The sequence below is a fragment of the Hyperoodon ampullatus genome (genome assembly GCF_949752795.1).
Source record: "Hyperoodon ampullatus genome assembly, chromosome: 1".
In the NCBI taxonomy this organism is placed as follows: Eukaryota; Metazoa; Chordata; class Mammalia; order Artiodactyla; family Ziphiidae; genus Hyperoodon; species Hyperoodon ampullatus.
The window spans coordinates 212,662,946-212,684,721 of record NC_136914.1 but is presented as its reverse complement, the minus strand read 5'-3'; the positions used below and the strand labels follow the sequence as shown (position 1 = coordinate 212,684,721).

Genomic DNA, 21,776 nt, shown 5'->3' with positions numbered 1-21,776 from the left:
GGAAGCAGAAAGAGTGAGAGGTCTGTGAATGGAGAAATAGGGGACAGAACTAAGCAGCAGGCAGATTAAGTACCTCATTGCCTACCAGGTGCCAGGTGTGCATGGGGAATACATGAACATCACGTCACTTAGCACATAGGAAGTGGAGACTGTACGTCAGTGTCCCCATTTTACAGAAGAGGGAATTGAAGCTTAGAGAGGTGAGCCAGCTGTTAATTCAAGGCTGAGCTCTCTCCCCAATGCAATGTTCTTAGCATCTCTTCCCCTCAATTTAAGAACTTGTGCACATTTATCTGCAACACTAACACAGACCTTTAAGAACTAAAAAACTCTGGAATAAATGCTCTACCTTACAGGGTCTATGAGGGACCAAGAAGGCAAGAGCACCTTCTAGAACCAAACCTCAGCTTCCCATCAGTAGAGAAATCCACCCAGGACAAGACCCATGGGAGAGCCCCGATAGAAGAGACTTGCCAATGTCGTTGTAGGGAATGTCGTCTCTTTCCTCATAGTGGCTGTACTTGAATATCTTCTCCACCCCAAAGCTCTGCTCGTGGAATTCTGTCTTCTTCAGGTCCTGGTCCCCTAGCACCACTTTTAGATATTTGGCTTTTAAGCTACAAGGGAAAGTAAGATGATCAGGAACTAGCCCTGGAATTTGAGACACTGGAGCCACACCCTGGCTCTGTTCCTGGTCAGCTGTGTGACCTTTGACAGATGACCTGACCTTCTCGCCCCTCAGCAACCTCCTCTGTAATCATGGTCTTGCTAAAGAACTCTCCTGCTTGTCTTTTTTTTTTTTTTTTTTTTTTTTTGCGGTACGCGGGCCTCTCACTGTTGTGGCCTCTCCCGCTGTGGAGCACAGGCTCCGGACGCGCAGGCTCAGCGGCCATGGCTCAGGGGCCCAGCCGCTCCGCGGCATGTGGGATCTTCCCGGACCGGGGCACGAACCCGTGTCCCCTGCATCGGCAGGCGGACTCTCAACCACTGCGCCACCAGGGAGGCCCTCCTGCTTGTCTTTAAGTAGCTAGTTTTGAGGCTTGCATGTCAAAACACACGTAATGCACATGGTGAGCATTCTACACATGGGAGCTCTCTTCTATCTGGTTGTAAGGAAACATCCTTTTGCCCTTGGAGCAAGATCCGAGCCCCAGGTCCTGCCAGAGTTGCCAAGATGCTGCTCAGATGGGGAGAGAAGAACAGCCCTGGAGACTGCAGCCACCCTAACCTCTGCTCCCAGCAGGCACCTACTCGGTGCAGTGGGCGGCAGTCAGCACCCAGCAGGGGCGGATCAGTGTCCCCCCACAGAAATGGCCCTGGGGCATGGAGATGGTCAGTCGCAGCGAGGTCTGCAGGGACGCCTGCCATGGGTGCTTGCCCGCTGTGCTCTTAAAGCCGCCGTAGATCCTCTTGACCTTCCTCTCTGCTATCTCAGTCTTCCCGCAGGAGTCAAACTCGGGAAGTTTGGTCAGGGGCTCTGTGACGCTTCCCTCTGGGTTGGCAACATCTGTGAAGCACATGAAAAATAAATCACTTCTCACCCTCCCTCCAGACCCTCAGAAGGACCTTGTCAGAGGCATGGCTCTGCATCCAGAAGCTTAACTAGTGTCCAGAGCGAAGAGACTATACTGGTGCATATAGGATAGGCACGTGTGCAGTTAGCATTTGTTGAACACATTGATTAATACAAAGCGAGTCTATAGAATTAATGACGAAGATGTTGCTTTTTCCTTCTTATTTTGACATGTATACAGGCACATAAAAATGTTTATCACTTATACGTGGAATCTAAAAAATACAACAGATTAGTGAATATGACCAAAAAAAGAAGCAGAGACAGATATAGAGAACAAATTAGTGGTTAGCAGTGGGGAGACAGAAGGAGGGAGGGGCAAGACGGGTAGGGATTGAGAGGTATGAACTATTAGGTATAAAATAAGCTACAAGGATATATTGTACAATGGGGGGAATATAGCCAATATTTTATAACTATAAATGTAGTACAACCTTTAAAAATTGTGAATCACTGTAGTGTACACCTATAACTTACATAATATTGTACAGCAAATATACTTCAATAAAAAATGTGTGTATAAATATATAAATCCATCTCTGGGTATGTATTTAACTATTTGTTAATGCACACATGTATTTTGGAGGCTTTTTTGGTACCTAGGGGAAGATATTCAGATGAAGTAGAGTGGGGGAGAGAAGACATTTGCACACATAACTGTCATGCAAAGGAGAGAGCAACAAGTGTTGCATGGATGGTGCCCAATCTATTCCATGCAGTTTGTAAGAAGGGAGAGATAATACTTCACTTGGTAAATCTTGGAGGACTTCCTGGAGGAGTGGTTACTTGGGTTGATTCTCAAAGAATGATTGGATATGAACAAGAACGGGTATGGGACAGAGTATTACAGACAGAGGTGACCATAAGAGGAAAGGCACAGAAATGAAACTGTCCAGGGAAGTAATTCCATTGAGCAGAGGGAGGGTGCATTGCTTCAGACGTGGGTAGAGAGGTGGGCTAAGGCAGCGAGGCAGGAAGACTGTGAGGCTGGAATTCAGTCCATGCTGTATCCTGAGAGGCTGTGGAGACCCAGCCACTGTTTGATCACCACTGTACACTGAAGGCCTGGCATAGCGCCTGGCATCCAGCAAGCAATCGATCAATATTTGCTGAGTGCACTGATTGGGAGTCAGGAAGCCTGAGTTTACAAAGGTATCCAAGTCTGCTCGGCCTCCCGAGAGGGAGGATTGGGCAGTTGGGTTGCCACTGGGATGGCACATGGTAAAGCAGGTGTTGTGGAAGGACAGGGGTAGGACAGAGAGGGAGTTCCAGGAACATCTGTCTATGGCTCTGCAACCTCCCCACTACCCAGCCCTCCAGACAGCCACAGACTTACCTAGGGCTGAGCAGGCAGGGACATCACAGTACTCCCATTTCACCTTTGCATTGTTTACTTTAAAGAAACACCAGGGCTTTTTGTCTCCATCTGGGTTTCTAAAATAAAAAAACAAACTAAGAATAAAAAAACAAAAAATAAATAAAAATAAAAACTGAAACAAACAAACTAAGCCAGAGTCAAGGCTTGGTGAACTCGCTGGACCTCATTAAAAGTCCTTTGAGTAAGACAGCACCAAGCCCTTGCATCCCCCTGGGACCACATTCCATTCCATTCCTCCAACAGGTTAGCAAACCTTGACATATAAGGGTGGTTATAGTTTGGGGGCCAAATCTTAACTTCCAGAGGAGAATCTCAATAACCAGGAAGTAGTTCACGAGCTTTGTGCCAGATCCACGGGACATATTACATTGTTTGTAGGAAAATAAATGAGATCCCTGTTGAAGATCCTTCTTTGTCAGGAAAGTGAAATAACTACAGAAACATGGTGAGAGTAGGGCTCCTCTGCCCGAACCTTCAAATTCTGTGCATGGGAATTCTCTGAGAGCGGCTGCTGGGGGTCACCCCGAAGACAGTCCCATGGAGGGAACAGCTCATGGTAAGTGAAAGTAGAAGGAAACTTGTGTCTTGTGCTAGGGAAATCCTCTTGCTTAATGGAACCAGTTTAAAGCCATACAAAAAACCTCTGTTTCTATATGCAGACCATGCATGTCCTTGGCCTTGTTTAGACAATGAGCTGTGGGAGGAAGCCAACAGGATGGTCAGGAAGACGGGGAAGAAGGTAACTAGTCATCACCAGGGATAGAAATGGCATTATTCTTATTTGGAAAAACCCGCACATCCGTGTGTCAGAGACCGTCATGCTAACCAAACATTCCATTTTCCATTTATCCCTTTGAAGTTCCATTTATCCCTTGAAGTTATATGGGACTATATGACTGTTTCTGGCCAATGAAATATGAGTGCTAAGATGATGTGTCGCTTCTAGGCTGAGGTAGTAAAACTCTCATGCTTCATGTTCCAGTCTCTCCTTGCCCTTTCTGTGTATTGGAGTAACTAAGTGAAGCTAAGAATACCCCCTACCTCCACACCCAACCTACATGACACACGAAGCATTAATGAGAAATTAACATTTATGTATTCAAGCCACTGGGATTTGGGGGTTGTTCATTACAGCAGCATAACCTAACATATCCTGAGTTGGAAAATCTTCTTAGAAAGAAAGCTGGTGAGTTTCAGTGTTCCGTTCCAAAATTTCGAAGCTGGCCCAGGAAAACTAGGAGCAGGGGGAAGGGACAAACAAATCCTTACATTGACAAGTGGCCAAGATGGAGCATAGGGAGGATGGTAAGTTTTACCTGCAGAAGTTGTGCTCCCCAATCCCATGGGCCTCAGCATCCTCCATAAACATGTTGTAATTCTCCTTCAAGAGGAGGTGGGAGTTCCAGTAAAGGCATGAGTGCTCGTTGACTGTCTTACTCACTTTCCCTCGGTAAGAGTAGCCATCACCAACATAGCAGTCATCAGAACCTTAGAGAGAGCAGTTGGGAATGTGAGAACTGAGACCAACTGGTGTGCCATGCCTGGAAAGGACTTGGCAGGTATATCAGGTGGTGAGAGGATTGGGCCTGAATACTGGTCATCCTGAGGTTTCACTACGAGTTCCCAGAAATAAGGTGGTTTGAATGCTCCACATTCAACCCAGCTTAAAAACATGGAATATCATGGGGGTGGGGGTGAGAGCTGAGTTCTTTAATTTTGGCTCAAACAAGAACCAGTGGTAGATAGGTTGAGGCCCAAGGATACCCAGGAGTGTTTGACTTGCCTGCACTATATCCCAGTTTATTACTTCCTCTACATGGAGCCAGACATACCCTACGCCCTTAGGTTGGAAGGCTGAGGCAATAGCAGAGCTTGGGAATTGACTTGAACCCTGTTCTGGCAACAAAATGCAAACAGATAAAGGATTCCAGAGGCCTCACATGTGTCCCTGAGTTTCTGATGAAGTGGTGGTATAGACCCATACCTATTTCACAGAGCTTCCCCTTGAACTGTTCAGGACAGGTACAGGTGAACTTGGATCTCCGCCTATGCCGGGAGCAGGTGCCGCCATTTTGGCAGGGATTTGGCCTGCATGCAGGAACCGCTGTGAACACAGGAAGTGGGTCCAGCAAGGCTCTTTAGAAGGAGTTGCAGCTACATCTGAGCTGATGAGGAGATATTGGTGGCACTTTTCTGGTGTCCATCCTTTCACAAAAATGGGTCACCAAAGGGGAAAGAGAGACCCACTGACATGCAAGAAAACATACACATAAACCTTAAGAACATAAGCAAACATGGATGAAGCAATATGATGGAGGCCAGCAAAAGAGAGTATATAAGTAGATGGGTCGCTCAGTAAGGAAAAACAAGATGCATAGACTGAGCAGGGATTTGGGGGCCAGTCTCAGCTAGGTCGAAACTTAGCTCTACCTCTTGACAGCTGAGTGATCATAAGCAAGTTAGCTAACCTCTCTGAACTTCAATTTCTTCATCTGTAAAAGTGTTTCTTGTAGTGTTTTGGGGACAATGTGAGAGAGAATGTAAATCTCCTGGGACAATGCCTGACTCATAGCAGTGAATAAATATACATGGCCCATTCTAGGAAAAGACCAGGGCTTACTTCCTAGATGAAATGAGTTTCAAGATGATTTTTTTTTGTTGGGAAGAGACACAGACAAGTCAATTCTCACTGGACTTTCCAGGGATAATGAATCTTAAAAAGTCCTAGTTAAAAGGGCCATCTTGGGTGCCACCAAAACATTGGATGTATCTGGACTTCCACACAGAAGGATATTGACATCCCAGGCACAAGCCACTGTAGAGAGAGCTTAGCATAGAAGAGGCCTCCAGCACTTACCTGTGGAGCAGTGTGCACCCCTGTAAGGGTGTTTACAGGCACAGCGGTAGTAAGGAGAAGTCTGAGTAATGAGACAGTCTCCTCGGCCACATGAGTTGTTCTTGCATTTGTTTTTCACTGTAGGAGATCAATAGAGAAATAGGGACAAAGTACAGGACATTATTTGGGACACATTTTACTTTGAGAGGTACCTGTACAGTGCAATGTTTGGGAGGGGAGTGTGGGGGCGTGGGGAGAGGTGGTGTTGGTGACTGATAGAGCATGTGCCCCCTGTCCATGGTTCTGAAACATCATGCTACCCACCTAGACAAGGCTTCTCTCTTACCCTTGGATCACGGATGATTGCTTCCCAGTTCCTTATGAGTTTCTAGGGCTCATAGTCTTTATTATGCTATTTTTATAAACACCTTGATAATTTTTACACCTTCAAAAAAGTAGAGCTGCAATTTGAGTTTCTCCATTGTATAGCTGATTTTATATTCCATTTACAATTTTGTCATTCTTCCAAGAAGTTGAGGGGATAAACCCAGTAACTATGTTTGTGCCTGATATCCCAAACCATCCTGAAAAATTTACTGAAAGACTTTGTAGGATTGAAAATGGTAGGAATAACTGAAGAGGGCACAGAGAAAACAAGTCAACCATAAAACCCTCACTTCCTCCCCCACCCCGCTTAGATGGTTGCTAGATGCAACAGAATCCAGGTTCTCTCTAGGGGTGCAATGAGCCCGTAAGAATTTTATTCCCAATACCTTATCACATAGCCTCATGTTATGCCCACAAGAGGTCACTAATAGTGGACACACCTTTTATCAGAGTCTCCACGAGTGAGGATGGCAGGAAGAGAGACCATGGGGCTGGGAGTCAGGCACCAGGTCTTTAATTTCTGCTCTTCTCTTAATTAGCTATGTGACCACGAGCAAGTCCCCTGTACACTCTGGGCTCCCTTTCTCTAACAAGGTTGAGCCTTAAGTGCCCTGAGAGCCTTCCTGCTCTTGTATATGAGAACAACATTTCTCTGTTGAAGTTGGTCTAAACACTCTAAACAACAACAACAACAAGTCCTGAGTTTAGAACACATCTTGGTCAGAACCCAGCTATTATCTCCTCTTACCCTCAATGTTCTCATCTGTGGAATGGACATACTAGTCCTATCTAACATGTAAGGGTGAGGACTCAGTGAGATGCTGCCTGTGACCATGCTGAGGAATCTATTATGCACAACGTAATAGATTGTCAGTGTGATTGTCAGCCTTTTCACGGGATTACTGAGCACTTCTTTACCGGCTAGAATTGTTCAACATGGAGGGAAGATTGGATCCAGTGAAGGTCCACTCACCATTCTGACACCTGTTTCCAGAGAAAGGGGCTGGACAGCTGCAGGTGAATGTGGCCCCGCTGATGAGGCAGTCCCCACCATGTGCACAGGGGTTGGACAGGCATGGATCTAAAACACGTGGGTGGAAGTCAAGGTTGCAATGAACAGCAGGCAAGAAGTCCCCTGTCTGCTCATTGAATTTCCATCTCCTGCCCCAAATGAGAGAGGAACTGCCTAGCCAGTGACTGGGGAAAGGGAGAAACATGCATTGACCTTAAAGAGCCAGGAAAACTGCCATCACAAGACCAGAGGGAGGGATTCAGGTTAGTAAGAGGAGAGGCAAGAAGGGATCGTGACTGTCTCCCTCAGCCTGGCTTTGGATGGGGCCTTTCTCGTTGAGTAACTCCCCTTCCCCGTCATCAGTGTCTCTCTCCTCCCAGGCTCGCTGGGAGTGCCACAGGGTCTGTCTCTGATGCCGAAGGCATTTCACAAGCCTGAAGACCTCCCCTACTCCCAGTGCCCAGGGGTGGAGGTCAGGAGTGGGGAACGAAATCCCACCCCTAATGAAACACAAGCTTTCTGAACATCAGGAAAGAAGACCAAAGGCAAGAGGGGGACAGAAGAATTGACGGCGAGGAGGAAATGACCCAGTGGCCTTCATCTTTCTTCAACTACTTGTTCAGTTAGATTTTGTCATATTTCATCTGTGCCTTTGGCTTTTCATGGTTGTCTGAATGGATCTTCCCTTGGGGAATTCTTTATCCTTCTGTTCACACACATTGTTCTTTGGTTCAGGAACTAGGATCCCTGGGCCTGGCTCTTGTTTTGATGGTCCCTTCTGATGTTCCCCTGATGCCCCGTATCTTGGCCCTGCCTTCCAGGCCACTTCGCAGTTACACAGCTTTTATTCCAGCGGCTAAGTGCTTTCCATTACTTCTACTGATTTAGTCACATGGCTTTGCTTAGGCCCAGCTTCTCATTTTCCTCTCTGTCTCAAGGAGCCACAAAAACAAAAAAAAAAAAGTAGCCAAAGCACACATGTGTGAATGCATGCACACACACACACACACACACAACAACTGTGCAAATCTTCTGAAGAGTAAAAAGAGAAAAAAAAAAAAAAAAAACACAGCACAGCACAATGCCAAATTTGTGAATGCTACAGTTTGATGCCTAATGCTAAGACAGACTCTTCTTCATAATTAGGACTACCTGTCATGAAAGCTCTGGGGATGATTTTGAACATGACTCTAACCCACAGTGTTGGGAGAGCTGGATAATGATGCACTAACTTGCTGAGTGACCTTGGCTAAGTCAGCTCCTCTCTTGGCCTCACTTGCTTCACCTGTCATTTGAAAGTGGGAGACATGGTCTCTAGGAACCGCCCCAGTATTCAGAGTATGTAATTCTAACTGAAAAAAAGCCAGTCTAAATAATTTTTTAATACCTATTTTATGAGGCTGGTCAGAGAGGAAGAGAAGAGAGAGCCCTTGCATGTGGTCGCACATAAACTCCCCTCCAGGTGTGCTGCTCTCCTCCCAGGAGGGCCCCCAAACAGCTTTGGTACCTACCGTCCTCTGCGTAGTACCAGTCAGGGTTCTCGGGATGGTCAAGAGCACTGCTGGCATTCCCTTCCTGGTCATAATACTCTTGGCTGTACTCATAGTGGTCGAGAGTCCAATCTACAGATGTGGGAACAAGACAGAAGAAACCCTAATCATCAGACCTAAAGAAGTCACCATTTTATTTCACTGAAAACCCCCTTTCCCAAAGATTTCTAGGTCCTGAAGGAGGGTTCATGTGTCCTTCCAGCTCCTGACACTGACGGGGCAGATAGAAGGGGTCAGGCATCGTGAGTTTTCACTTGAGGGGGCTGGTATGACCCAGTGAGCCAGCACTGGCATTTGGCAAGGTCAAGAGCACGTGATTGGAAATGGGGAGAAGACAACAAGTTCTGGCTTTTCACTAACCGTGACCTTGGACAAGCCATTTGTATCCTCCGTGCCTCAGTTTTCTCACCTGTAAATAGCAGGAAGATGACTGGGGCGCAGGAAGTCTCCAAGGTCCTGTATGAGATCTGCCCAGGGTCAGATCCAGTGGCACGTGAGTGCCTTGTTGGGTGGTTCTGTGAATGAAATTTCTCAGTGGGACTTTATGAGTCACCTTAGCTGAATAAAGTCAAAGAAACTTGTCACTTTTCTTTCAGCTTCAGCATCAAACTCCTCCCGAGTTATTTATATAGAATCATTGTAACTGTTAATATTTACTGAGTCTTTACTATGTCCCAGGCTCTGGACTAAGCATTTTACATGAACCATCCCATTCCATTCTCATAAAAATCTAGATGTATTATTATCTCTACTTTAAGCTTAGAAACCTGAGGCTAAAAGAGGTTAAGTAACTTGTCCAAGGTCACATAGCTAATAAATGACAGCATATGAACTAAGGCAGTTTATCTCCATATATCCCTTAAATTGAACTCTCTCAGCTGCTTCAGCAGGCCTCTCATACTGCCTCAGATAATTCACAGTTACCCTTGGGAAAGGGGTCCTATCATTCCCATTGCATATCCAGCCTGCTAATTAGGAATTGTCCACGGACAGCCTTGAGAAAGTTCACGGATCTTGCCTACTGAAAGAAAGGGCAGTATATGGCATTACCCATGGTTGTAAACCTTACACTAGACCAGTCCACTAGGAAGAGCAGGTGTGTATAAGCCTGGACTCAAGCTCTTTGTTGTCTGGGGCCTTGGAAGATGCTGATAGCTCTGTGGCTGATGGAGAGGAGTTTGGGATTTGAAGAAAGTTGGGTGGACTTTGCTCTCTCCAGCTGGCAGGAGTATGGCAAGTCAGCAAGTTGAAGCTGTAAGGAAGCTGTCCAGAGATGCATATGATAATGAGGCAGAAGCAAATGCAGATAGCCGACTTGAAAAAGCACTCCCACGGAGCCAGCGATGGCCCGGAGGATGGCACTTTACCTAAGCCCAGATTATCAACCACATTATCTTATTCGTCTCTCAGTCATTCCCTTATAGTCTTTATCTCTTTGGCTTTTGAAAAATCGACGGTTGCACAATGGCTGTTTTATATTTCCCATTAAAATGGAACTATCTTTTTATTTCCTTTTTGAATACGCCAACTCTGGTTCCTTGCCAAAGTTTCACCTCATTTATCACAGTGTCAAGTCAAGACTCCCTTTGCTTCCTCATTATTTCTCCCGAGCTGCTTTTCCCCACTATGAAAATGCTCTCAGAGGAGGCCACCTTTCCAGGCATGAGGATCTAGGTTGAAGATAAGGCCATTGTCTTCCTGGAGCAAATAAAGTTTCTTTCCATCCAGCATGATAAAGCAGAGAAAGGGTGAGAAAGTAAGGGGAAAAATGTTTTTCTGAGTTTGACATGAAAGATTTCAAACTGACATTTGGAAGAGACAATGAGTTTGGTAATGAGATGATTGCCCCATTTCTTTCTTTCTTTTTTCTTTGGAGAATTGATTTTTGTTTTTCCAACAGGTGTTTATAGATAAGCGCCTTCGAATCACTCCTGTAACTTCTCCCATCACTCCCACAAGTCGAGGGTCAGACTGGATAATCTTGGTTAGACCATTAAGAATCATTTCTTTTGCAGATATTTGGAAATGAGGGAAGGTTTTTCATAAAGATGGAATGGTATGATTTTTCCAGGTGACAGAGGATGGATGAAATGTCTGTTGGAGGGTTTTGATTTGAATCCAGCCCTATTTACAAGGTCTGTTCACCTCTCAGTGAAGCTAAGGAGGGAATAAAACACATAGACTTTGAGTTACATTCCTGCTAAGTGAGGCATTAAGTCCCTGCTATTCTCCAGGGTCCAGGGCCCTTGGTTGAGGTAGGATAGAAGCAGCAGAGGCTCAGTGGCCCCAGATTGCCAGAAGCCATCCAGTTGGAAGACTGTGCAAGGGAAGGCACCAAGATCCTTGACATTTGGGGTGGGTTGCAATATGTTTTGAAAATGCTTTTTAGAAGAGTCACCTGGGAGGGTTTCTCTACCTCCAAACTTAAACCTTATTTTGTCTTTTCTATTCTATTGGTACGTCATCCCATTTCCTATGTAAGAAACATGTATTGTGCACCTACAGTGGGACAAGTATTATGCCAGGTGCAGGAAGGCTTTGGGAACAATGGAGAATTATACAAAAAAGAGTGGGATGTGGCCTCCAGTCAAAGGAGCCTCGAATCCGGGGTGGATGGGGGAAGAAAGCCAGCCAAGCAAGGAGATGAAAGGGTAGTGAAGAGGCAGGGGAGCTGGATGTGGCCAAGTCTAGCTGATAGCCTCAAGTTCCACATTGGCACTCTGGTGTGGTATGAGCCAATCTGATGAAATAAAAGGGACCTGGTTCTTCACCGCTCCCTGTGGCCATGCTTATTGCAATGTGCCTTTGCAGCTCCTCTCACCAAAAGATGGAGTCACAAATCAATAAAATTAGAAATGAAAAAGGAGAAGTTACAACAGACACCGCAGAAATACAAAGCATGCTAAGAGGCTACTACAAGCAACTCTATGCCAATAAAATGGACAACCTGGAAGAAACGGACAAATTCTTAGAAAAGTATAACCTTCCAAGACTGAACCAGGAAGAAATAGAAAATACAAACAGACCAACCAATCTCAAGTAATGAAATTGAAACTGTGATTAAAAATCTTCCAACAAACAAAAGTCCAGGACCAGATGGCTTCACAGGTGAATTCTATCAAACATTTACAGAAGAGCTAACACCCGTCCTTCTCAAACTCTTCCCAAAAATTGCAGAGGAAGGAACACTCTCAAACTCATTCTATGAGGTCACCATCAGCCTGATACCAAAACCAGACAAAGATATTACAAAAAAAGAAAATTACAGACCAATATCACTGGTTAATATAGACGCAAAAATCCTCAAAAAAATACTAGCAAACAGAATCCAACAACACATTAAAAGGCTCATACACCATGATCAAGTGGGATTTATCCCAGGGATGCAAGGATTCTTCAATATACGCAAATCAATCAATGTGATACACCATATTAACAAATTGAAGACTAAAAACCATATGATCATCTCAATAGATGCAGAAAAAGCTTTTGACAAAATTCAACACCCATTTATGATAAAAACTCTCCAGAAAATGGGCATAGAGGGAACCTACATCAACATAATAAAAGCCATATATGACAAACCCACAGCTAACATCATTCTCAATGGGGAAAAACTGAAAGCATTTCCTCTAAGATCAGGAACAAGACAAGGATGTCCACTCTCACCACTATTATTCAACATAGTTTTGGAAGTTCTAGCCACGGCAATCAGAGAAGAAAAAGAAATAAAAGGAATACAAATTGGAAAAGAAGAAGTAAAACTGTCACTATGTGCAGATGACATGATACTATACATAGAGAATCCTAAAGATGCTACCAGAAAACTACTAGAGCTAATCAATGAATTTGGTAAAGTTGCAGGATACAAAATTAATGCACAGAAATCTCTTGCATTCCTATACACTAATGATGAAAAATCTGAAAGAGAAATTAAGGAAACACTCCCATTTACCACTGTAACAAAAAGAATAAAATACCTAGGAATAAACCTACCTAGGGAGACAAAAGACCTGTATGCAGAAAACTATAAGACACTGATGAATGAAATTAAAGATGATACAAACAGATGGAGAGATATACCATGTTCTTGGATTGGAAGATATTGTGAAAATGACTATACTACCCAAAGCAATCTACAGATTCAATGCAATCCCTATCAAATTACCAATGGCATTTTTCACAGACCTAGAACAAAAAATCTTAAAATTTGTATGGAGACACAAAAGACCCCAAATAGCCAAAGCAATCTTGAGGGAAAAAAATGGAGCTGGAGGAGTCAGACTCCCTGACTTCAGACTATACTAAAAAGCTACAGTAATCAAGATAATATGGTACTGGCACAAAAACAGAAATATAGATCAACAGAACAGGATAGAAAGCCCAGAGATAAACCCACACACCTATGGTCAACTAATCTATGACAAAGGAGGCAAGGATATACAATGGAGAAAAGACAGTCTCTTCAATAAGTGGTGCTGGGAAAACTGGACAGCTACATGTAAAAGAATGAAATTAGAACACTCCCTAACACCATACATAAAAATAAACTCAAAATGGATTAGAGACCTAAATGTAAGACCGGACACTATAAAACTCTTACAGGAAAACATAGGAAGAACACTCTTTGACATAAATCACAGCAAGATCTTTCTTGATCCACCTCCTAGAGTAATGGAAATAAAAACAAAGATAAACAAATGGGACCTAATGAAACGTAAAAGCTTTTACAAAGCAAAGGAAACTACAAACAAGATGAAAAGACAACCCTCAGAATGGGAGAAAATATTTGCAAATGAATCAACGGACAAAGGTTTAATCTCCAAAATATATAAACGGCACATGAAGCTCAATATTATAAAAACAAACAACCCAATCCAAAAATGGGCAGAAGACCTATAAGATTTCTCCAAAGAAGGTATACAGATTGCCAACAAACACATTAAAGAATGCTCAACAGCACTAATCATTAGAGAAACGCAAATCAAAACTACAATGAGGTATAACCTCACGCCAGTCAGAATGGCCATCATCAAAAAATCTACAAACAGTAAATGCTGGAGAGGGTGTGGAGAAAAGGGAACCCTCTTGCACGGTTGGTGGGAAAGTAAATTGATACAGCCACTATGGAGAATGGTATGGAGGTTCCTTAAAAAACTACAAATAGAATTACCATATGACCCATCAATCCCACTACTGGGCATATACCCAGAGAAAACCATAATTCAAAAAGAAACATGCACTCCAGTGTTCATTGCAGCACTATTTACAATAGCCAGGTCATGGTAGCAGCATAAATGCCCATCAACAGACAAATGGATAAAGAAGAGGTGGTACATATATACAATGGAATATTACTCAGCCATAAAAAGGAACAATATTGGGTCATTTGTAGAGACGTGGATGGATCTAGAGACTGTCATACAGAGTGAAGTAAGTCAGAAAGAGAAAAACAAATATCGTATATTAACGCATACATATGGAACGTAGAAAAATGGTACAGATGAACTGGTTTGCAGGGCAGAAGTTGAGACACATATGTAGAAAACAAGCATATGGACACCAAGGGGGGAAAGTGGTGGTAGTGGTGGTGGTGGTGGGATGAATTGGGAGATTGGGATTGATATGTATACACTGATGTATATAAAATAGATAGCTAATAAGAACCTGCTGTATAAAAAATAAATAAAATTCAAAAAAAGAGGGCTTCCCTGGTGGCGCAGTGGTTGAGAGTCCGCCTGCCGATGCAGGGGACACACGCCTTCATGTCCTAGTCCAGGAAGATCCCACATGCCGCGGAGCGGTTAGGCCTGTGAGCCATGGACGCTGAGCCTGCACATCCGGAGCCTGTGCTCCGCAACGGTAGAGGCCACAACAGTGAGAGGCCCACGTACTGCAAAAAAAAAAAAAAAAAAAAAAGAAGAAAAAAAAGAAAAAGATGGAGTCAGTTTCTCCATCCCTAGCATCTGGGCTGGCCTTGGGACTTGCTTTGCCAATAGCTTCTAGTGGAAGCATTGTGTGCCAGCTCCAAGCTTCTCCTTCTCTCTCTCATGGACCCCTGTGACTGCCGTGTGAACAAGTTTGGGCTCTTCTAAGTAGGATAATGTAACGTGAGGCAGCCCTAGGCCCCAGCCAAGGTCTCAAACATGTAAGAAAGCCCAGCTAATCTCCCAGCTGACTACAGACACATGAGGAAACCCAGTCAAGATCAGCTGGCCCTGTCTAGGCTCGAAGAACTGCCCAGCTGAACCCAGTCTAAATTGCCAACCAACACAGTTTGAACTGCACACATGGGTCCACTTATATGTGGATTTTTTTTTCAGTAGATACATACGTACATGCACTGTAAACGTATTTTCTCTTCCTTATGGTTTTCTTACTAACATTTTCTTTTCTCTGGCTTACTTGTAAGAATACAGTATATAATACATATAACATACAAAATCGTGTTAATCGACTGTTTATGTTATCAGTAAGGCTTCCAGCCAAGAGTAGACTCTTAGTAGGTAAGCTTGGGGGGAGTCAAAATGGATTTTTGACTACATGGGGAGGTCAGGACCCCCAACTCTTGAATTGTTCAAGAGTCAACCATATCATGTAGTAATAACAAATGAACACACATGGCCTAATATTGAGTTGCTGGTGGGATACGAATTTTAGATACTAGAATTCCTCAGTGGCCCAGGTGGTTGCAGAATTTTAGGTTTCACGGCTGGATCTCAGAGGACATGTCTCTTGAATTTTGTATTTAACTTGGTCTATCTGATTTCTTTCCTTCAACTAGACAGTTGGTTTCTTAAGAGAAAGGGCCATGTCCATTCCTCTTTCTACACCACAGTGCCCAGCACAGAGCCCTATATGCTGTTAATATATGTGTTGGACAGATCAAGCTTTCCCTCTATGGCCAAGCCTCCCTTCCTTCTGGTTGGCTGGCACACAGTGGGCACATAGCTCTGCCAGTGAAGATGGTGTCTGCCTGGTGCAGAGTAAACAGGGAATTCAGGAAAAAAACTATTTGAGATTTGGGTCATAGATATTTGGTGAAGAAAATGCCTGATGAGCTCAATAGGAGTATAGAAATTTGTCCAAGGGCTTTCCTGGGGAGACAGGGACTGCATGCAGCCTGAAATGAAATTTGATTCCACTGGTAGATTTTTTAAAAGTTTTCCAGGTTCCAATACAGATTATTTGAGATTTTCTCTAGGCTATAGAGAAGGAGAAAGCTTTGCGGGAAGAATGGGAAAGCTGTCAGAAGCATTTCATATCAGGTATAAAAAGAAACCCTTGTGGATTTGTCTAATTATAAGAGTCTGTTTTTAGAATTTATCAGGAAGAATGGTAAAGAATATCCTGAGTTAACTCAAATATTCCGAATAATAGGTTATTATGTACTGAGTATTTTCTATATATTGGTGGCTATACAAAATAAACGTGGTCACACACAACCTTATTTAACTTTAAAAAAGCTCTATAGCATAGGTATTATTATTCCCATTTTACAGAAAAGGAAAAACTAAGGCAGAAGGAGATGGTATCAGAACCCAGGTCTACCTAAGTCCAAGTCTGGTTTGCTATTTTATGAGCCCTGGAGCCTCTTGTGGGTTTGTGTTTCCAGACACTCCATGGGTTTTGGCTTCCAGGAAGTAACATCATTGGGAAATCTCTTTTGTCACATCCTCCAGGTCCCTCAACCAGGATTATCGTGGTCCATACATGGGGGCTCTCGGAAAAGCTCAAGAGTTCCTGGGATGGGGTTTTGCAGCTGCTTGGGGTAAAGAGCTTGCCAGATGTGTGGAACAGAATGAAAATCCCTGGAATGCCGTCCCTGTTGGCACCATCCATCACTGTGGCACAGACGGTTCCTCCGAGGGCCTCCCCCAAACCCCAACCCTGTCAGCCTGCATTTGATGCTTCCATTCTGGCTGACAGGGCAAGCCCAGCAGAGACCCTTGCTGGCAGGCATCAGGACAGCTGATGGATGGGCTCAGCCTGTGTTGCTGGGCAGAATCTAGCTGGCTTTGAAGAGGCATTTCTGCAGGCCTGTGGGCTGTCATGTCACCTGCTTTGGGGAGATGGGCAGAGTCTGTGTTGTTTGATGGTCACCTCCTCTGCCACCCGTTGGGGACTGTGGCCCAGGCCCATCTGCTCCAGCCAGGCCCTCACCATGTACTGTCTCCAGCAAGACCAACTACAGTAGCAGCTTGCCCGTGGACATGAGCACAGCGTTTCCCTGGCCACACTGTTGTCAAAGCCGGCAGGGAATCTGACAAATTCCATCAAAGTACAACCCTCAGGTGAAATTAAATCAGACACGAACAGGGGTGTTTTTAGAACCTAACCTGCTCTTTGCAGAAAGACCCAGCCACTACATCTCACCCTGTTCCACAGCCAGAGGCTGACAGAACACCTCAAGATGGACTCGGGACCATGCAGGTGGCCTGTTCCAGGGTCCCTTCATCTACTTAACCAAACTATCAGAAGCCCTGGGCAGAGTTCTTATAAAGCCCAGAATCTCAGCATGTTAAATCCCACACTTTCCACTCCTTACTAAGTGGCTTTTCAGCCTGTGCTTGAATACCACCAGCGATGGAGAACTCACTACCCCCCAAGAGCCCAAAAGCCCATTCAGACTTTTTGACAAGTATGATGGTGAGGAAATTCTTCCTGTTTGCAGATCAAATCTGACCCTATAGTTTCCAATCTATTTGATTAAAGCTGAAGGCCTTATGGACACAAAGAATGTATCCACTCCCTTTTCTGTGATGTCTGTTCAGTAGGGCCACTGCATACATTTGTTTGTGTCGTTCACTGCACAATCCAGGGTGTCATAAACTCATAGTCATTGTAGATGTCTTTTGCAACTTTCTGGCAGGTGGCAGTAAAGTTTCTTGAGGTAAATACTCCTGTTAACTCCCACAAAGCCCGCCTCGTGGACTAGGGGTGGGGCTGCTTTTCAAACACTTGAAGAGGGTGAGGTCCCTTGAGTGCTAGATGTCCTGTTTCTTCCTCTGTGCAAGCCCACATTTCCGAACCTCTGTCTCGTGGGCACCCAGACCAAAGCAGCCCCTTCAGTGGTGCCTGAGAAGTTCGTGCTGAAGGCTGGGGAGGGAGCAGCTCTTCCCATCTCTTGGCCTTGGACCCTCCCTGGATTCCATGTACGCTGCTGGTCTGGCCAGCTGGGGGAGCCCCCTGAAATATGATTCTTCCAAGCAATTGAATTGTATGTTGTTGAATTCAACACTCTCCTTTGCTTTGGGGAAAGACACAGATCCTTTCCCAGTCCCCACACCACGCTCATGTACATCTCTATCCAATTCCACAAACATTCCCTGAGCATGCAGGGCAGGACAAGGTCCAAGCATCGCTTGCCTTGAGCCAGCACAAATCTGTCTGCCCATCCAGGGCTTTGCTGCCAGAGAATATTGACTGTCAAGCTGAATTTGACCCAGTTATCACCTTCTTTGCTCCGAAGAGACCCTTGATCCAATGTTTAGACGTGACTGCGATCTCCATGTGCCTGGCTCTTGTCCTCTGTGGGTGACCAACACAGGTTGTTACCAGCGGGGGATGTGTCCTCTGCCCCAGTGAAATAATCAGTGGAGTTTCCTCCCTTGGGCCTCAGAGCAGCAAAGGGAGACTCAGACTCAGAGACAGAGACCGAGAGATGGACGATGGGACAGGAAGGAGCAGCTCTGCTCAGCTCAGGCCCGGCTGAGGGCACCAGGCAGAGGAAGCGGGACAGGTGAGAGGTGGCAGGTGTGTCTGTGAGAGAAGAGCCTGTGTGAAGGAACATTGAGGAGACACACCGGATGGAGGAGCAACCCAGTGGGGGTGCTGGTGAGAGGCCATCAGCAGCGGTGGGCCAGCCGGGGGCTGCCTGCACGGCACCACCCTCTCAGCACAGAGGGGCTGGCTCCCCACCGAAGGGGGTGGAGAGAGTGGGGTAGCACAGAGCTGGCCTTCCTGGAGCCATTGTTCAAGACACCCTCACTTTGCCTTGGCCTTTTGGTCTCGTTTCAGACACGAATGGGCTGTGTGACCTCGGGCAGGATGCTTCCCCTCTCTGGGCCTCAGTATCCTTCTGTATAAAATGAAGGGGTTTAAAGGCTTCAGCAATTCTTCCCTTGGGGTCATGAGACTGGACATCAGGGATGTCCACAGGCACCTCAAAATTGTGTAAAGCACTGTGTTGTGTGTGTGTGTGTGTGTGTGTGGACACCCAAATACCCAGGAATGCATTTCTCTGGGAAGATCCTCAAAGCGGTCCGTGACATATCTGAACCATTGGAACCCTGAGGTCACATCCACACTCGCATGCACAGGCCCCCTTTTCTCCATCCCAGAACCAGCCTGTGGGGTTGGCAGCCCCAGGGGGGTCCACACACTCACCTGGGTCCATGTCGGTGAGTAAAGACAGGAGGGAGAACTGAAAAACAAAATGACACAGAGCAGAGCAAGGTTGAGTCTTCCAAGCAGGCTGGGTGCTTTCCTGAGCTCCTGCGAGCTGAAAGGAGCCTTCTCGGAGTCATAGCTAGGGCACAGGAGCACGGGGTGCTTTCTGACGGCTGGAGGGGTGGTGTCGTGGATTGGAGAGATAGGGGGTGGGGCCTATTTGATGATGTTCCCCACTCTTCCTGTGCTGGCTGAGCATCCAAAACGTCACTCTTTCTCCCCAGGGTGGATGTGTAGTGCTTGCACTTACCTATTCCCAGGCTGGAACCTGGCCGCCCAGGTACTGACCGTCTTGTCAGATACAGTGATCAGCATGCACTGTGCATCTCCTCTGCCCGACTACACATTGCTGCATTTAACTCTTCTAACAACCCTATGAAGAGGCTTTATTAGCCTGTTTACAGATGGGAAAATTGAGGCTCAGAGGTCACACAGCCGTGATAGGATTCGGATTCATGCCCAAGTCTAGTGATTGTCTCAGGTGACAGTTCCTTAAGGCTGGAGATGGACAGATGCTTAAACTCTCCAATTACTTCCCATTGTTCTTGGAATAAAATACAAACACCAACAAGGACCTGTAAACCTCCTCCCCTACCCCTCCCTCCGGCTGCTCTTTACTAGGTTCAAAATGGCACTAGCCAAGCTCTTTCCACCTCAGGGCATTTGCAATTGCTGTTCCCTCTGCCTAGAAAGCTCTCCACCCCACCCCTCCAATGACCATCACTGGGTCTCAGCTTAAACGTCATCTTCCCCGACTCCCCTATCAGTATGACATGCCCCCATTGTTTTATCTCTGCACCCATTCATTTCCTCCATGGTCCCCATTACAGCTTGTAATTTTGTATGTTTATTTGCATGTTATCTCTCTCTCACATCAAACTCTGCCCTCACAAGGAAGTCGAGGCTCTTGTCTGTTTCATCACTGATGTATTTACCCAACATTGAGCATGGTGCTTGGCACACGGCATGCCTCAAAAAGTTTTGCTGAAAAAATAAATAATGATAGGAATAGTGTTTTTTGGTGGTGGTGGTAGTGTTTCTTGTTTTTTTACAATGCGGTACTTACCAGAAAAAGAAAGTTTTACTTATTTAATAGCTGGAATATTTTCTTTCACTTACATCAGATGTCAGCAAACAAACGTCCTTGAGCTAAACCCGGCAGTTGTGTTTTTGCCAATAAAGTTTGATTGGAACATGGCCACGCCCACCTGCTTACACATTGCCTGTGTCTGCCTTTGTGCTGCAACTGCAGGGCGTTTGTTGACACAGAGAGTATAGTCCCAAATATCTCCTAACAGGTACTTTACAGACCAAGTTTGCTGACCTCTGACTTGGAAAACAAGAGTTCTACCTCCTGACAGGGTTCCCTTTGGGTGGGTCTCGGTGACCAGGAAGTGGCCGTCAGTGTGATGTATCTTCCTCGTACCCACGTGTCTAGGCAGTTTGGTATATTTGCTTCCTCTACCCTCAGCAGAAGTTTTCATTTTCTGTTTTACTGTAGCCTCCTCAGTCATTTTTGGGTAAAATAGTAAAAAGAAAGAATGCATCCCGACGTGATGTATACACAAAAGGGCACCACATCGACTTGTAGCATTCTGGACAACAATGCTTATCCTAAATCTACTTATGAGGAACATGACAGGCCCAAACTGTGGGCTTTCTACAAAATAACTAGCCTCGACTCTGCAAGATTGTCAGTGTCATAAAAGGCAAAAAAGATGGGAAGGCTGTTCTTTATTAAATGAGGCTAGAGAGGCCTGACAACTAAATGCAGTGTGGGTCCTTGATTGGATCCTAGATTAAAAAAAAAAAAAAAAAAAGCCCTAAAAGATATTATTGGGACAATTAGGAAATCTGAATATAGACTTATGTCAGTATTATTTCGTTAGTGTTGAATTTCTTGAGAGTGATAATGGTAGTGTGGTTTTGTAGGAAAATGTCCTTATTCTTAGAAGATGCTCAAGCAGGGAGGGAGATGTCTGCAATTTAGGTGCAAATGATTCAGCAAACCAACCAACCAACCAAACAAACAAACAAAACAAATGTATATATCGGGTTGGCCAAAAAGTTCGTTTGGGTTTTTCCCCAATGCATAAGAGATCATGGCAGAAAGCAACTACGGCAAAGGCTCTGTGTTGCATCTCTCTGGGTGAATGATAATCAGTGAAATATTCTTTCCACTTTTCTGGAGGTTTGCCAAATTAAAAATCAAAAGTTGTGGGGGAGAAAGTCATGCAAAGAAAGGGAGAGAAGCCATCTGTTGTCTGGACAGTGCCTACTTAAATGCATCGCTATTGCCCTGCCCTGTTTCTGCAGGAAATAGACAAGGGGTGGGGATTTTGTTTGGTGGGGGTTGGTAGTGGCAGGCGGGGTTGGCAGAAGAAAGGCAGGTTCAGGTCTCAGGGTGTTTCTGGGCCTGGGGTGCTTGAACAGGGAGCAGCGGACGTTGACATCTCTGGGCATGAGTGGCAGGCAGGTGACAGAGAAGAGGCATGAGGGGACCCTGAGAACAAATGTTACATCTCCTTCAGTCTCACCCTCGTCACAGCCAGTCAGCGCAGCCTTGGTCCTGGTCCTTTGCCTGCCTC

At 45.2% G+C, this 21,776-nt stretch overlaps 1 protein-coding gene across 1 annotated transcript in view; it reads right to left on the bottom strand.

Annotated features, from left to right (window-relative positions):
- Window positions 1–21,776, bottom strand: part of HABP2 (hyaluronan binding protein 2) — a gene marked incomplete at both ends in the record, with an annotated part of 35,834 nt that overhangs the window by 4,755 nt on the left and 9,303 nt on the right. The window contains 9 exons of the mRNA XM_079700277.1: window positions 475–617; window positions 1,252–1,507; window positions 2,910–3,007; window positions 4,268–4,439; window positions 4,936–5,055; window positions 5,809–5,925; window positions 7,148–7,255; window positions 8,698–8,808; window positions 19,126–19,162. Of these exons, the coding sequence (XP_079556403.1) occupies window positions 475–617; window positions 1,252–1,507; window positions 2,910–3,007; window positions 4,268–4,439; window positions 4,936–5,055; window positions 5,809–5,925; window positions 7,148–7,255; window positions 8,698–8,808; window positions 19,126–19,162 (1,162 nt within the window). The remainder of the gene's footprint in view (window positions 1–474; window positions 618–1,251; window positions 1,508–2,909; window positions 3,008–4,267; window positions 4,440–4,935; window positions 5,056–5,808; window positions 5,926–7,147; window positions 7,256–8,697; window positions 8,809–19,125; window positions 19,163–21,776) is intronic.